Raw genomic sequence first — 16,421 nt, forward strand, 5'->3', positions numbered from 1 at the left:
TGAGGAACATCTGGGAGCACGGCTGAACAAAACAAGGGTGGTATCGGGTCCTGCGTGTCTTGATAACAATGATTTCTACAGTATTCTGAGTCCAAGGTAACTGTTCTTTTAACCCAGTCAATCTTGGGGTTGTTCTTTTCCCACCAGGGAACCCCCAGAATTACACCAAAAGTGGGTGTATCGATGAGGTCAAAAATTATTTCCTCAGTATGTCCGTTCTCTCCTACTATTGTTAATGGTTTGGTATGAAACTTAATTAGTCCTGATGACAAAGGTGATCCGTCTACTGCTCTAACAAACTCTGGTTCTTCCTTAGGGACTCGAGTTATTCCAAATCTTTTTGCTAATTCCAAATCCAAAAAATTACCTGTAGCCCCAGAGTCTATCATTACCGCTAAACTGTGTCTATGTTGTGCAGTGAAAATGAAGGTTAATCTGATTGTAAAATGTTTTGGTGTGTGAGTAACAATATTGGTAGGGTAGTCAGAGATCTTGACCGATTTTGCTCCCAAGGAAACTATCTCTTCTTTCCCCGGGAAATGTAGTTTTCCGAACTATTTTTCTCTGAATCTATGATTGCGATTTTCTTATTGGGCTTACCTCAACAGTCCTTGGCAAAATGCCCTGCTCTCCTGCAATATAAACAAAGATTCCCCTTTCTCCTACGTTCTTTTTCTTCTGCTGTAAGGGGACCTTTCAGAACACCTATCTGCATGGGCTCTTGCATAGCATTTTTCTCCTCTACCTCTTTCTTATCTATCTTAAAATGGAGAGCTCTAAAATCACTTCTGGGTTTTTCAGTCTTACGTTCTCCTAATCGGTGGTCTAGTTTTACAACTAAATCTAAGAACTCAGTGTAATCGTCAGGTAGATTGACAATGTGGGCTAGTGAATCTTTCAGGTCATCTCGAAGACCCCGATAAAAAAGAGAAGTTCTTTTATCCTCTAGCCAATGTGTTTCTGACAGCAATCTGTTAAAATGTGTAACATAGGTTATTAAATCTTTAGATCCCTGACGGAGATTTAGGAGTTCGTTATCGGATGCATGAATGAAAACATGTTTGGCAAACAACCCTGACATAGCTGTTTTAAAGGCATTGAGATTATGCAACAAAGGATCATTGGAATCCACTAAAGGCATAGCCCAGTTTGCTGCCACCCCTCCCAAATAAGAGATAATAAATGCCACCTTTGAAGTATCGTTAGTAAATATCTGTGGTTTGCACATGAAATGCAATTGGCATTGGCTCATGAAGGTTGAATATCGGTTATTGTCCACTGTAAAACGTTCAGGATTGGCCAAGGGTACAGGACTGAGGGAGACTACTGTAACTTGAAGGTTGGAGTCTGCACTTGTCCCAGCAGTTGCTGAACTAAAACTTGGATTGAATTTAGCGGGAGAGATTATGGGCTTAAAGGAAGCTGAATCTGATTCTCTCCAAGTAGTGAATCCACTTCTGGTTTTTACAATTTCTTGTTTCAATGTTTGATTCTCTTGTCCTAGTTCGTTCATTTCAATAGTAAGTTTACGAACCAGAGAAGTTAGTTGGGATGGGTCGAGGGTCTCTTCTCCAAAATCCATAATGCAAGATCATGAAAGGAACTGGAAATGTTTTGTTTGTGGCTTCGCTTTCTGTTGCGAAGTCACTCACCTGTACTCCGGTGAGTTCCTTTCCTGATGTTGCCTTTTCCCAACTCCTCCTGGAACCAGCCAAAGCCGCAAGGTAGAAATCTCCTGTAGCGCTGTCTGATCCCCGGGGGGAAGGGGGGAATGGGAGAGAGAGAGAGACAAAACACTGCAAATCTGGAATTGCCTTGGAAACAGCTTAAACCGTGTCTCTCTCTTGAAGGACTGCTAGGGTCTCTGGAACTTGTTTAAATTTACTTCAACAGTGTCCTATTGGAAATAGACATGCAAATGACAGCATTAAATTACATTTAAATATATATATTACCTACTGGCGGTCGCCAGTAGGTAGTTATAGTTAGGACCACGTTTCCATAGGAAAACCTCAACATTCTATTTTGAATAACTTTGGCGCCGGTCGACGAATCCTCGCGAATTTCTCAAAATAGATGGGGCGCTACGCTCCGCTCCTACCCTGAAAGTCTCGGGGGGATCCGTCAAGCGGGGGCTGAGATAAAAGGGGGGTCCCAAAACGCGTTTTTCCCATGCATTTTTCCATAGGACCTTTAGAACGAGCTACAGCCCGAACGGCTGAACAGAACTACTCAAAATTTGGCAGAGAGGTAGTCCCTAGGTCAAGGAAGTGCCTTTTGTAGGTTTGGTGTAAATCTGTTCAGTAGATTCTGAGAAAATAGCCTTTAAATCAATATATATATCTGAGCCCGCTTACGGTACGCTTACCGTACGCTTACGGTAAGCGTACGGTGGCGTGCGCGAGCGCGATTCTGATTGGCTCTTAGATCTTAGTAAACATTCGAATCGGCCGAAACCAGGAAGCGGCGGCCGCCATTTTGTGTATTTCACTCTGAAAAAAAAGAGTGAAAACAAGGAAAGGGGGCAATGAGGAGAGTTACAGACCCCCTAACATTTGTAAGGGGGTCAAAGAAGGACAGAAAAGTACAAAAAAAACATTTATTGATTTTAAAAAAAATCACGGGGTACGCGTACGGTAAGCTTACGGTAAGCGTACGGTAAAAAAAATAAAAAAAAATAAATGATAAGCAGATTTAAGTGTTTAGAAATTAGGGAGCTCTAAAAAGAGCTGTTGTGTTTATGAAGTCATTTTTTTAGTGGTACCTACAAGTAAGTACCGATGCAGAGTCTAAGGTTCAAGAGGAAGACTCTGTTCCCTTCATCATTGAAGTGCACACCATCTCCTCTATAAATGTCTTGCATGTCATAACGCAAGTTGTTGTGGTAAATGGCACCCATACCATAGTCACGGAGGAAAGCAGAAACAGATTTGTTGACGTGCTTTCTTGCTTTGTCAATCTGTGGACAGAAATGATTGGACCAGTTCCATTTTTGCCTTTGGCATATGTTGGAAAACACAAAGGCAGTTTTAGGGAAAAGTGTAAACAGTTGTGCAAAGGTGTCCTTCATAAGCATTTCCAGACCTACCCCAGTCAAAGTGCCTAGGTCATTGCCACCACAGTGCACTATTATGAGGTCAGGGTGTTGGATTTGAATGAAGGATTTCACCAATGGCATCAATTGGTGCCACTTTAACCCTCTCTGACCAATCCATTTAATGTCTACATTTGGCAAAGCAAGGTCTCTCACCATACCTGTTTTCTCTGCAAACTTTTCACTCCAGAAGACATAGCTGTGCCCTACAATCCACACTGTGAACATCTTCAAAAGAGAACTGGATGCACTCAGGAGGTGTCTTTCAGTAGAATGGCAATATGAAAAGAAAGACAGTTTGGAAATGGAGGCATACATATTTTTTTCAAAACAAAAAGAACTGATTGGCTGTTTCATACCATTCTAGAATAAAAACTAGGCTGTATGTGTAAATTAATAGAAGCATGTTTTGTATTGGTAAAAAAAAATGTGTAACCAAAGAACAGTACTATGGATTTGCTGTTAGGTTTGAAAAGTCAAGCACTCTTGCTCTGTGGAATTGAAACATTGTTTGGCGAACTTCTGACCTAACTCAACACAGCAGTGTTCCATGAGCTGTTGCTATGGTAGCAGGCAGAAGTCAAGTTGGGGGAAGGGTACTAGGCAGAAGTCAAGTTGGGGGAAGGGTACTTTTGGAAAAGGGTTGGTTTTCAACCAATAGAAATGTGTGATTACATTTGAAAAAAAGGGGGAAGCACTGAGATTTGAAACTTACAAGTATATGTGTGGAAAAATAGAGGGAAAGTTTGCCATTATCTGGTTCTGCTGAGAGGAGAGAGGTGAACACAACAGAGATCCTGGCTCTGATAATCTGCTGTTTGAGTGTCACATTTCTTTCACAACTAACTAATTTTAAAGGTGAGTTTACAGTTTGAGAGGGGATGTATGTGGTAACTTAAGAAATGAATAATAGAAATGGAAATTGTTGTTGTTGTAGTTACACATGGTGGTTTCATAATGTGTCAGTCTGTAAAAGTGATTTTCACTTGCCCCGAAAAAAAAAAGAGCAGTAAGTGTGCTTTCAAATTGGCAAAGAAATTTCGTTTTGGGACTAATGTGAAAACATGACTCTGTGTGCAGAGAGGAATTATAGGCAGAGATTTATTGCGTATTGCTCTGGTGATTTCACAGTTGCATTAGATGGAAAGGGGGAGCGAATTTTTGGGGGAAGAAGCAGAGTCTTAGCACACACCCATGTGCTTGCCATGTATAGTCATGCACAGTATTTACAAGCGAGTGGGGTTTTCAGGTTTCAGTCTGTAATGCAAATACATTCAGCATCACTAAGGCTGGTTGCCCTTGCTGGAGTGTAGGCAGTCACCGAGAATACACATGGTGGTGGTCTGAAAAAACAGTTTGGACATGTGCATTTAAATAAATCAAAAAAAGTGGTTTCATAATGTGTCAGTCTGTAAAAGTGATTTTCACTTGTAAAAAGTGATTTTCACTTGCCCCGAAAAAAAAAAGAGCAGTAAGTGTACTTTCAAATTGGCAAAGAAATTTCGTTTTGGGACTAATGTGAAATCATGACTCTGTGTGCAGAGAGGAATTATAGGCAGAGATTTATTGCGTATTGCTCTGGTGATTTCACAGTTACATTAGATGGAAAGGGGGAGCGAATTTTTGGGGGAAGAAGCAGAGTCTTAGCACACACCCATGTGCTTGCCATGTATAGTCATGCACAGTATTTACAAGCGAGTGGGGTTTTCAGGTTTCAGTCTGTAATGCAAATACATTCAGCATCACTAAGGCTGGTTGCCCTTGCTGGAGTGTAGGCAGTCACCGAGAATACACATGGTGGTGGTCTGAAAAAACAGTTTGGACATGTGCATTTAAATAAATCAAAAAAAGTGGTTTCATAATGTGTCAGTCTGTAAAAGTGATTTTCACTTGTAAAAAGTGATTTTCACTTGCCCCGAAAAAAAAAAGAGCAGTAAGTGTGCTTTCAAATTGGCAAAGAAATTTAGTTTTGGGACTAATGTGAAAACATGACTCTGTGTGCAGAGAGGAATTATAGGCAGAGATTTATTGCGTATTGCTCTGGTGATTTCACAGTTGCATTAGATGGAAAGGGGGAGCGAATTTTTGGGGGAAGAAGTAGAGTCTTAGCACACACCCATGTGCTTGCCATGTATAGTCATGCACAGTATTTACAAGCGAGTGGGGTTTTCAGGTTTCAGTCTGTAATGCAAATACATTCAGCATCACTAAGGCTGGTTGCCCTTGCTGGAGTGTAGGCAGTCACCGAGAATACACATGGTGGTGGTCTGAAAAAACAGTTTGGACATGTGCATTTAAATAAATCAAAAAAAGTGGTTTCATAATGTGTCAGTCTGTAAAAGTGATTTTCACTTGCGCCGAAAAAAAAAAGAGCAGTAAGTGTGCTTTCAAATTGGCAAAGAAATTTCGTTTTGGGACTAATGTGAAAACATGACTCTGTGTGCAGAGAGGAATTATAGGCAGAGATTTATTGCGTCTTGCTCTGGGGATTTCACAGTTGCATTAGATGGAAAGGGGGAGCGAATTTTTGGGGGAAGAAGCAGAGTCTTAGCACACACCCATGTGCTTGCCATGTATAGTCATGCACAGTATTTACAAGCGAGTGGGGTTTTCAGGTTTCAGTCTGTAATGCAAATACATTCAGCATCACTAAGGCTGGTTGCCCTTGCTGTAGTGTAGCAGTCTGGACATGGGCTTTTTAAAAAATCTGAAAAGTGGTTTCATAATGTGACAGTTTGTAAAAGTGATTTTCACTTGCCCAAAAAAAAGAGCAGTTAGTGTGCATTCAAATTGGCATAGAAATTTCGTTTTGTGACTATTGTGAAAAGAAATGTAGTAATATATTTAAATACAATAAAGGAATTGTTACAGAGAATCGGTGAGATCTGTACAAATAAAACTTTAGAATTTTATTGGATTACCATTGGAAATTTAATCAAAAAAGAATTTTAAAATTACTATTTGGTCTAAAGGAAATGAAATCAGATGTATTTTGGAGTTATTTGAGATATAATATTGTGATTATACTTCTGAAACAAACATATCAGACGGTATTTTAAAGAAATAAGTATTGGTATTAGATGATATTTTTTTAGAATATTATGCATTTCTATAATGTTAAGTTTAAGTAAAAAAAGAATCAGGGCTTTTTTAATACAATCTTTGTGATTGTTATTTTTTTTTCCCCGCTGTAAAATGATGAATGCAATTGCTTTCACAATTTATAGTGAAATGCAATATATTCTGAAAACAGCAAAAATAAGGCAAAAATATTTTATGGAAAAAAATGTAAATATGTGTACTGTATTAGAAAATGTTTTAAAAATATTAATACTTTTTTCTTTTTTTCCAGATAGATATAGAAAATTTTCGAAAACTACAAACATTTTTAAAACTATTTTAAAAAAAAACAAATGAATAAATATTTTTTCAGTGAGTATGGTAAGTCAATAATAATAATTGTAGTCTCTCAAGGACCTTGTAATGTGTTTATTGATTTTTAGTGTTTTTTAAAACAAAAAAAAAAAAAAGTACGCGCACCGTACGCGTACGGTAAAAAAAAATAAAAAAAAGTTTTTAAAAACATATGTAAAAAAAAGATGAAAGATAAGGTTGGCTCTTAAAAGAACCGTTGTGTTCATGCAGGGACAGAGGAAAGGAAGCATGGGAAAATTATTCAAAGCGACAAATGTGCTGATCTATTTTGTTGTTCACTAGGGAAACACTGGTCTCCCCATAGCAAATTAGATCTTGACAAAATGTGCATCGAATATCAACCTTCCGAAATCGAGGGTTGATTTCCAGAGGGCCAGCAAAAGGAGATTCTCCCCCCACAGATGAAGGGCTCACCTGACCTGCAGAAGAAGGAGTCAGCCCTGCAGATGATGGTTCAGGCTGAGCTGCTGTGGATGTACTGGCTTGTCTTTCTGAAGAGTTACCTCCAAAAAGATGACCATGTGTCCTTCTGTGTACATCCTGGAGGTGTCTCTTCATGGTGTGATTCCCAAAGGAATACTTCCTGTTAGGATTACCTCTAGAAAGTACACGCTTACACAGTTTACAAGTCACTAAGGGTGCATTTACCTTTTGCTGGCCTTCAGGAAAAGTAAAATAATCCCATACATAAGAGGGCTTTTGTTTCCTCGATCTCTGCCTCAAGACAGTGCTGCTAGTGCTAGCCTCACTCTCAGAAGAGCTCTGCTGTTCTGCCATCGTATCCCAAAGACAAACCATCTCCTTCTCCCAAGGGATCTCAAGCAGAAATGAGGGGAATGGGTGTGGTGTAGGAGAGTTCTAGAACTGAAAGTAGTTTCAACCAATCAAAAGTTGTGTTTCATGATCACATGACCTACCGTACGCTTACGGTACGCTTACGGTACGCTTACGGCAAAAGTGCGCATGCGCGTAAAAAAGACACGCGCTTGCGCGCATGCGCATAACAGTCACTCCCGGCACTTCCGCGTAACGTGCACGTGTAGCGTACACGCGTACGCGTCCCACGCGGAGTACGCGCGGCTACGCAAATTGCGTAACTATACGCAAGCAGCGTAGGAAAATTACGGACGTTGCGTAAACCGTACGCTTACCGTGAGCTTACGGTACGCGTACTAAAAAAATAAAAAAAAAAATAGAAAAAAAGTACTGCAAATAAATTTTACATGTTTATTTTAAAAAATATATTAAAAAAAACATATTAAAGAATTTTAAACATTTAATCATAGTCTTTATAAAAGGTAAGAAAATTAAAATAAAAATATGTTAGAAAAAATAGAAGAAAAAAAAAAATTAGCATTTAAAAAACCTTGCAAATTCACTGAAAAAACCATGGGTTTCACACACGTTATAGTTAGGAATTAGCATTTAAAAAACCTTGCAAATTCACTGAAAAAACCATGGGTTTCACACACGTTATAGTTAGGAATTAGCATTTAAAAAACCTTAGAAATTCAGTGAAAAAACCATAGGTTTCACACATGTTATAGTTAGCTGGACATTTTACTCGTAAAAAACCAATGAAATTCCCCCGTTATAGTTAGTTCAGCTAACTATAACTCGCGCGCCCGCAATGAACTGCTGATGACGTCACATATTACATCACTCATGACATGGTCAGTGACATCACTCATGACATCACTGATGACATCTCAAATGACATCACTGATGACCTCACTGATGACATCATCCTTGTGATAGAGTGGCAGACCTCCTCTTCCCCTATAAAAACCTTTGATACACACATTCAAAAATAGAGACTAAAATTTACAAAACAATGGACATACCAATAACAGTTACAACAACCTCTTCAGTAATTCTAAGATCCACATACACATCCACTCATTCACCAACAGTCCAATACAGTCACTCATACATGTACTCACTTATCATATGTACTCATACACCTATACATCCTGTTACACAATGCCACTCATCCATAGAGCTACTCACACACATAGTCACTCATGCTAATAAAGAATCAAACATACTTTTACTTGCATATACAGTTATACACACACCACCACACTTACTTCTACGGAAACTTACACATACTTAGTCTTTTAAACAATCACTTATAGAAATACATACTTATTCATACAGGAACTCTTTCAATCTCTCACTCTCACATATACTCACATATATAAACCAATAGTCACATATACTAGTTTTAAACATATGTAGTTACTCATAAAGACACTATTGAGACAGTCATTCACTCACTAACACACCCATACACACACTCATCCACCCATGCAGTCCTGCACACATGCTCTGTTCAACACATACAAACAGTGAGTCACTCATTCATGCACCTATGCACTACGTCATACCCCCCACCGAACCATGCAGACACTCAGACTGATACTCAAAAAACCAACTAATAACCTATATAGACACCCATGTAGCTACTCACCAACCCATGCAGCCACTTATACACAAAGTGAAAAAATGATACAGATATTTATATATTTAAACATTACTCACTAAGCCATGTATTCACTATGATACACTTAATCAGTCAGTTACATAATCAATTTTTCAAAAAGAAATCATCCATTTAGACAGTAATATACCCATTTATTCTTCCATCAACCTTGAGATATACATATATAAAACATATTTAATTTTCAGAAAAACACACATTCACTGGATGATGTCATCAGTGAGGTCATCAGTGATGTCATTTGAGATGTCATCAGTGATGTCATGAGTGATGTCACTGACCATGTCATGAGTGATGTAATATGTGACGTCATCAGCAGTTCATTGCGGGCGCGCGAGTTATAGTTAGCTGAACTAACTATAACGGGGGAATTTCATTGGTTTTTTACGAGTAAAATGTCCAGCTAACTATAACATGTGTGAAACCTATGGTTTTTTCACTGAATTTCTAAGGTTTTTTAAATGCTAATTCCTAACTATAACGTGTGTGAAGCCTATGGTTTTTTCACTGAATTTCTAAGGTTTTTTAAATGCTAATTCCTAACTATAACGTGTGTGAAACCCATGGTTTTTTCAGTGAATATATATATAGATATATATTGTTCACATCTTAATACAGAATGAATGTATTTATTGTACGTACCACGGAAAAGGAGAGCCCACGACTTGACGCCCTTCCTGGGTAGAATAGTATGTCAACTAGCCAGTTACCCTTATTTGAAGACAAACCAATATTGCGCTGATTAGTTTAGCTTTTTCTGATTTACACATGAGTTTTCAATAATAGTTTTTTAAAACTTGTACATTCTCATACCTTTAGCTGTTTTCAGGTGATGAATCTAAAGGATTCAAAAGTAAAAGAAACAACAAAGAAAATTCTGTTCTTGTACACAAATATGCACTATCAGTTTCAAAGGTTCTAGCCTTGTTAACTCTATTTAGTCCAAGAGTCCAAACATGAGTCAATCAAAGCATTCTCCATATTTTTTAGCCTTCGTGGATGTATGTCGTTACAACGCACACTTTTACAACGCATGCACTTACAACGCATTTTTTACAACGCAAAATCCACTACAACGCATTCCATTACAACGCAGGACACTACAACGCATTTTTAAAAACTACCTTTACAACGCATTCCATTACAACGCATACTACCTTTACAACGCATACCATTACAACGCATAATATTACATTGGATTTAAGGTAAGTATTGGATAGTATAGGGGTAAAAATTACTATTCTTACTCCAGGGGGTGCAACAGTAGGGTAAGTGTTGGATAGTATAGGGGTAAAAATTACTATTCTAACTCCAGGGGGTGCAACAGTAGGGTAAGTGTTGGATAGTATAGGGGTAAAAATTACTATTCTAACTCCAGGGGGTGCAACAGTAGGGCAAGTGTTGGATAGTATAGGGGTAAAAATTATTATTCTAACTCCAGGGGGTGCAACAGTAGGGCAAGTGTTGGATAGTATAGGGGTACAAATTATTATTCTAACTCCAGGGGGTGCAACAGTAGGGCAAGTGTTGGATAGTATAGGGGTAAAAATTACTATTCTAACTCCAGGGGGTGCAACAGTAGGGTAAGTGTTGGATAGTATAGGGGTAAAAATTACTATTCTAACTCCAGGGGGTGCAACAGTAGGGCAAGTGTTGGATAGTATAGGGGTAAAAATTACTATTCTAACTCCAGGGGGAGCAACAGTAGGGCAAGTGTTGGATAGTATAGGGGTAAAAATTACTATTCTAACTCCAGGGGGTGCAACAGTAGGGCAAGTGTTGGATAGTATAGGGGTAAAAATTACTATTCTAACTCCAGGGGGTGCAACAGTAGGGCAAGTGTTGGATAGTATAGGGGTAAAAATTACTATTCTAACTCCAGGGGGTGCAACAGTAGGGTAAGTGTTGGATAGTATAGGGGTAAAAATTACTATTCTAACTCCAGGGGGTGCAACAGTAGGGTAAGTGTTGGATAGTATAGGGGTAAAAATTACTATTCTAACTCCAGGGGGTGCAACAGTAGGGTAAGTGTTGGATAGTATAGAGGTAAAAATTACTATTCTAACTCCAGGGGGTGCAACAGTAGGGTAAGTGTTGGATAGTGTAGGGGTTTTAATGTAATATTATGCGTTGTAATGGTATGCGTTGTAAAGGTAGTATGCGTTGTAATGGTATGCGTTGTAAAGGTAGTATGCGTTGTAATGGAATGCGTTGTAAAGGTAGTTTTTAAAAATGCGTTGTAGTGTCCTGCGTTGTAATGGAATGCGTTGTAGTGGATGTTGCGTTGTAAAAAATGCGTTGTAAGTGTAGTGCGTTGTAAAAGTTGCGTTGTAAAGGTTGTATACCGCCTTCGTGAATACTGGAATGCATTTCTCAATAGTCTTTCTTGTGTCGGACCAAAACTGCTGTTAAACGATGCAAATTTAGTAGAAAGTAAATAAACTCTTACCAGGCCTTCCGTTTTCTTCTAAATGAAAGTGACCGAGAAATGTTCTCAAGAGGTTACCTGGCAACCGAGTTGTTTATAATGTTTCTCTTTTTCTTTGCAGGAATTCGAAGGGAAGACCTCCAGCCAGCCAATGAGAAAGCCAGCCGGAGTCGAGGATCAGGAAACACGAGAAGAGGCAGGAGTCCTGAAGGAAAGCGCCGGGCGAGCGAAGAGCCAGCCGGATGCCTCCTAAAGGTGGATTCAGGGCGGAGTACCAGAAGTGAGGAGATCGGGAACGGAGAACAGGTAGGTAACGCTTAAAAAAGTGAAGCGCTCAGATTAGGCGGGTGGAGGCTTAAATAGTCTTTGGGGCACGTGTGCGTTTCTCCGTCAGTTTGCACGTGTGTTCTGAACTGCCATTGGAAAACGTGCTCTAAAGCGGCTTCTCATGTGCATTTCTCCGACAGTTTGCACAAGCGTCCGGAACTGCCATTGGAAACGTGTCCCAAAGCGGCTCTCATTACCATATTAATTACTATCGTTGGTTTCTGCGAAACATGCGTATAAATACTGTTATGCTGAAGCTCGGTGACAACAAACATTGGCAATCCAAAAAAAATCTCTCAAGTATAATAATACAATACATTATGTGAAAATGGCATTACCAATCTTTAACACACAACATAGGTGAAACTTTGAGCTCGCACATTACTATGGTGAGGAATGTTTGGACACACACTTAATGTCTTTCGCAACATAAGCAGGTTGTGTAACAGTTACACCACTTCACAGGAAACCTTGACTTTCTCCTGCGACCCAACCTGCTTAGATGGCCAATCCATGTGTCATCAAAGTAATTTAGTAAGGTGCCCAATTTGTCGCCATTTGCAGTAAAATACACAGAGGATTCTGCAATTAAAAGTGTAGTATTCATCCACAAAGTCAGGAGGAACAATGAATAATGCTGTTAGTTATGTAATCCTCAACTAAGGATGTTTTTTTTATTTTTCTCCAATAGTCTTGTGAAAAGTGAAAACTAATCCTTGTATTTGGGTATCAGGATACATTTTGGTGATGGTTTTAATCATGGGTAATTCAAAATAAATTATCATTATTCTAGGACTTTAGTCTGTGTTTTAGATGTTTTCACTGTTAGAAATTCAGTGTATGTTGAGGTTTGCTTATCAGGGAGTAAACTGTACACTAAGAGAACTACAGTGTTATTAATGTAGGCGTGAATAATGTGTATTTGGGTGAATGGATGGGGTGTGGATTCAAACTTCCCATCTGTCATCCAAATATCACTCATCTCCAATTTTAGAAGAGTATGGGGTGTGCTAAAGATTGGTATCCTTTTCTGAGGGTTTTGTTGTCATGCAAAAGAAAGATTTCATTAGTAACAGTTACAGTTAGTTCAGTAGGAATATTAATATCACAGTATGTTTAGTGTGTTATACGTTGGGGGTTACTTGGCTGTTTTTTCCTTTGGATGGTTCAGTGTAAAGTAGGAATGGTGGGCATACAATTTACTAAATGCATAGGAATGGTTTGGGATACCTCCTTCAAAACTATGCCACAGGGTCTATTGAAGATGAATGCAAGATCTTTTATCTTTCATTTGATTTATGTGTTCTCTAACCTCGATCTCCATTGCAGAGGTAGAGTGCTTATACTTTGTGGTCCTTTCAACAGTGTCACCAAGTATATCCGCTCTGCCTGTGCTATGGGATGAGTAATACTGCACTTACCTCCAATGACTCCTGGGCTCAGTTATTCTCTCCTTACAACAAATGTAGCCACCGTGCTTTAGGAGTCGATTTCCTCTTTGGGATTTAACATAGGTGGCTTAACTGGCTGATGCAATTTCGGATATGTCTGTAAAAGAAGGGAGAAAAAGAGATTTTGGGTTGTATATTTTTAAATGAACGTTTAATCTGCAAAGAAAATTTTGTTAGTTTCAAATTTTTAACTATTTACATTTCACAATAATATATTAACATGTTTTGCTGTTATTATGTGCATTTGTAATTTGATACTGTTTATTGATTACAACCTGCAAAAAGGCTGCTTAATAGTTATTTGGGTGTCAATTGAGTTTTCTAAGAACATGTTGTTTATTATATTGTTTTATTTTATCAGTTGTGATTTTCTAATATGGTTTGTAGTTGACTCCTGTTAAAAGAAAAAGAGGCTTGTCATATAGTTAAAGTAGTTTGACTCAGGTTAGTAAGATTCCTTTGTTTGCTTGTTTGTGCTTTTGCTGGTATAGTTTTGTTTCTTCAGCTGTTTTTTGCTGATTTTGTTTTCTCCCTTCTGGGTGATGTTGGGTAGGTCTTAAAGGAAAAGTGGATTTTTACTGATTGGTATCTGCTTGGCTTCTTGCTCTGTAAAAAGATATGTTTTTGTTAGTTTTGGTTGCAACATAAGGCTTTTGAACAACTGCTGAGATGATGTTTTGCAGTCCAGTTGATGGTTTTGATTGTATTAGTGTTAGATGTAGTTTATTCAAGCTGTGCAAAAAAAAAGTATAATGACTGTATGATTCATTTTTTATTGTTTACCTTTAATAAAGCAAGAACTGCCCAACTCCTTCCCTGAGGCAACCAGCCGGCCGACTTAGAATATAAATTTTGTCTCCCAGCACTGCCCAACACCCTCCTTGTGACACCTATCCCAACTGAATGTGTGATGACTTGCGCCCAAAACTTTAGATGAATGTATTGCGAGTCACAAACCTTGCTCTACCTGAATGTATCAAGAATTGTGAACCTTACTCTAGTTGAATGTGTGATGACTTGTGAACCTTAGTCCACCGGAATGTGTTCTGACTTGAGACCCCTACTCCACCTGAATGTGTTGTGATTCCAAGATCCTCTACCTGAACGTGTCATGACTTGTGACCCTTACTCTACCAAATGTGTCATGACTGCTGACCCTTACTCTACCTGAATGTGTTGTGATTCATAAACTTTACTCTACCTGAATGTGTCATGATGCCTGGCCCTTACTCTCCAGGAATGTGTTGTGATTTGTGACCCTTACTCTACCTGCATGTGTTGTGGCTCGTGACTCTACCGGAATGTGTCGTGACTCATGACCCTTACCCTACCTGAATGTGTTATGACTTGTGACCCCTACTCTACCCTAATGTGTGGGAAATTTGACCCTTACTCTACCTGACTGTGTTGTGACTTGACTGATGACCCTTACTCTACCTGAATGTGTCATAAATCACTACCCTCACCCTATCTGACTATGCTGTGACTCGTGCTCCTTACACTACCTGAATATTTTTTGACTTGTGACATCTACTCTAACTGAATGTGTGATGAATTGTGAGCATAATTATAGCTGAACGTGTTGTGAGTCACAACCCTTACTCTGCCTGAATGTATCAAGAATTGTGACCCTTAATCCAGTTGTAATGTGTTGTGACTTGTGACCCTTTCTCCACCTGAATGTGTCATGATAACTCGTGACCCTTACTTTTCCTGAATGTGTCATGATGACTCTTGACCCTTACTCTACCTGAATCTCATGACCCTTACTCTACCCCTGAATGTATCATGATGACTCATGACCCTTATTCTAGCTGAATGTGTCATGATGACTTGTGACCCGTACTTTTCCTAAATGCGTATGATGACTTGTGACCCTAACTCAACCTGATTGTGTAATGATGGCTTGTGGCCCTTACTTTTCCTGAATGTATCATGATGATTTGTGACCTTTACACTACCTAAATCTATCATGATGACTCATGACCCTTACTCTAGCTGAATGTGTCATGATGACTTGTGACCTGTATTTTTCCTGAATGTGTCATGATGACTTGTGACCCTTACTTTTCCAAAATATGTCATGATGACTCGTAACCCTTACTCATCCTAAATGTGTCATGATGGCTCGTGACCCCTACTTTTCCTGAATGTGTCATGATGATTCATGACCATTAATGTTCCTGAATGTGTCGTGATGACTCGTGACCCTTACTTTTCCTGAATGTATCATGATGATTTGTGACCCTTACTCTACCTGAATGGATCATGATGAATCGTGACACTTACTCTACCAGAATATTTTTTTACTTTTGACATCGACTCTAACTGAATATATGTTGAATTGTGACCATAGCTCTACATGAATGTGTTGTGAGTCACAACCCTTACTCTGCCTGAATGTATCAAGAATTGTGAACCTTACTCTAGTTGATTGTGTTGTGACTTGTGACCCTTACTCCACCATATTGTGCCGTAACTTTTCGGCCCTACTTTACCTGAATGTGTCATGACTCATGATCCTCTACCTGAATATGTTGTGACTCGTGACCTTTACTCTACCTGAATGTGCTGTGACCCTTACCCTGAACTGAATGATTCATGATTTGTGACCCTTACTATACCTGAATGTGTCATGATGACTTATGACCCTTACTTTTTCTGAATGTGTCATGACTTGTGGCCCTTACTTTTCATAAATGTGTCATAATGACTTGTGACCCTTACTCTACCTGAATGTGTCACGATGACTCGTGACCCTTACTTTTCCTGAATGTATCATGATGATTTGTGACCCTTACTGTACCTAAATGTGTCATGATGACTCGTGACCCTTACTCTACCTGAATGTGTCATGATGACTTGTGATCCCTACTCTACCTGAATGTATCATGATGATTTGTGACCCTCACTCTACCTAAATGTATCATGATGACTCATGACCCTTCCTCCACCTGACTGTATCATGATGATTTGTGACCCTTGCTCTACCTGCATTTATCATGATTATTTGAGTCCCTTACTCTACCTGAATGTATCAAGATGACTCGTAACCCTTACTCTACCTGAATGAATCATGATGCCTTATGACCCTTACTCTACCTGAAAGTATCAAGACGATTTGTGACCCTTACTCTACCTAAATGTGCCACGATGACTCATGATACGTACTCTGGTTGAATG

At 39.0% G+C, this 16,421-nt stretch overlaps 1 protein-coding gene across 1 annotated transcript in view; it reads left to right on the top strand.

Annotated features, from left to right (window-relative positions):
* The first annotated feature begins 1,583 nt into the window (after positions 1–1,583).
* The window catches only part of LOC146783422 (solute carrier family 2, facilitated glucose transporter member 11-like), a 480,741-nt gene continuing 465,903 nt past the window's right edge, over positions 1,584–16,421 (top strand). The window contains exons 1-2 of the mRNA XM_085632832.1: positions 1,584–1,662; positions 11,582–11,766. Coding sequence (XP_085488958.1) covers positions 1,584–1,662; positions 11,582–11,766 — 264 coding nt within the window. The remainder of the gene's footprint in view (positions 1,663–11,581; positions 11,767–16,421) is intronic.

Source organism: Triturus cristatus, chromosome 11, assembly GCF_964204655.1.
Source record: "Triturus cristatus chromosome 11, aTriCri1.1, whole genome shotgun sequence".
Lineage (NCBI taxonomy): Eukaryota > Metazoa > Chordata > Amphibia > Caudata > Salamandridae > Triturus > Triturus cristatus.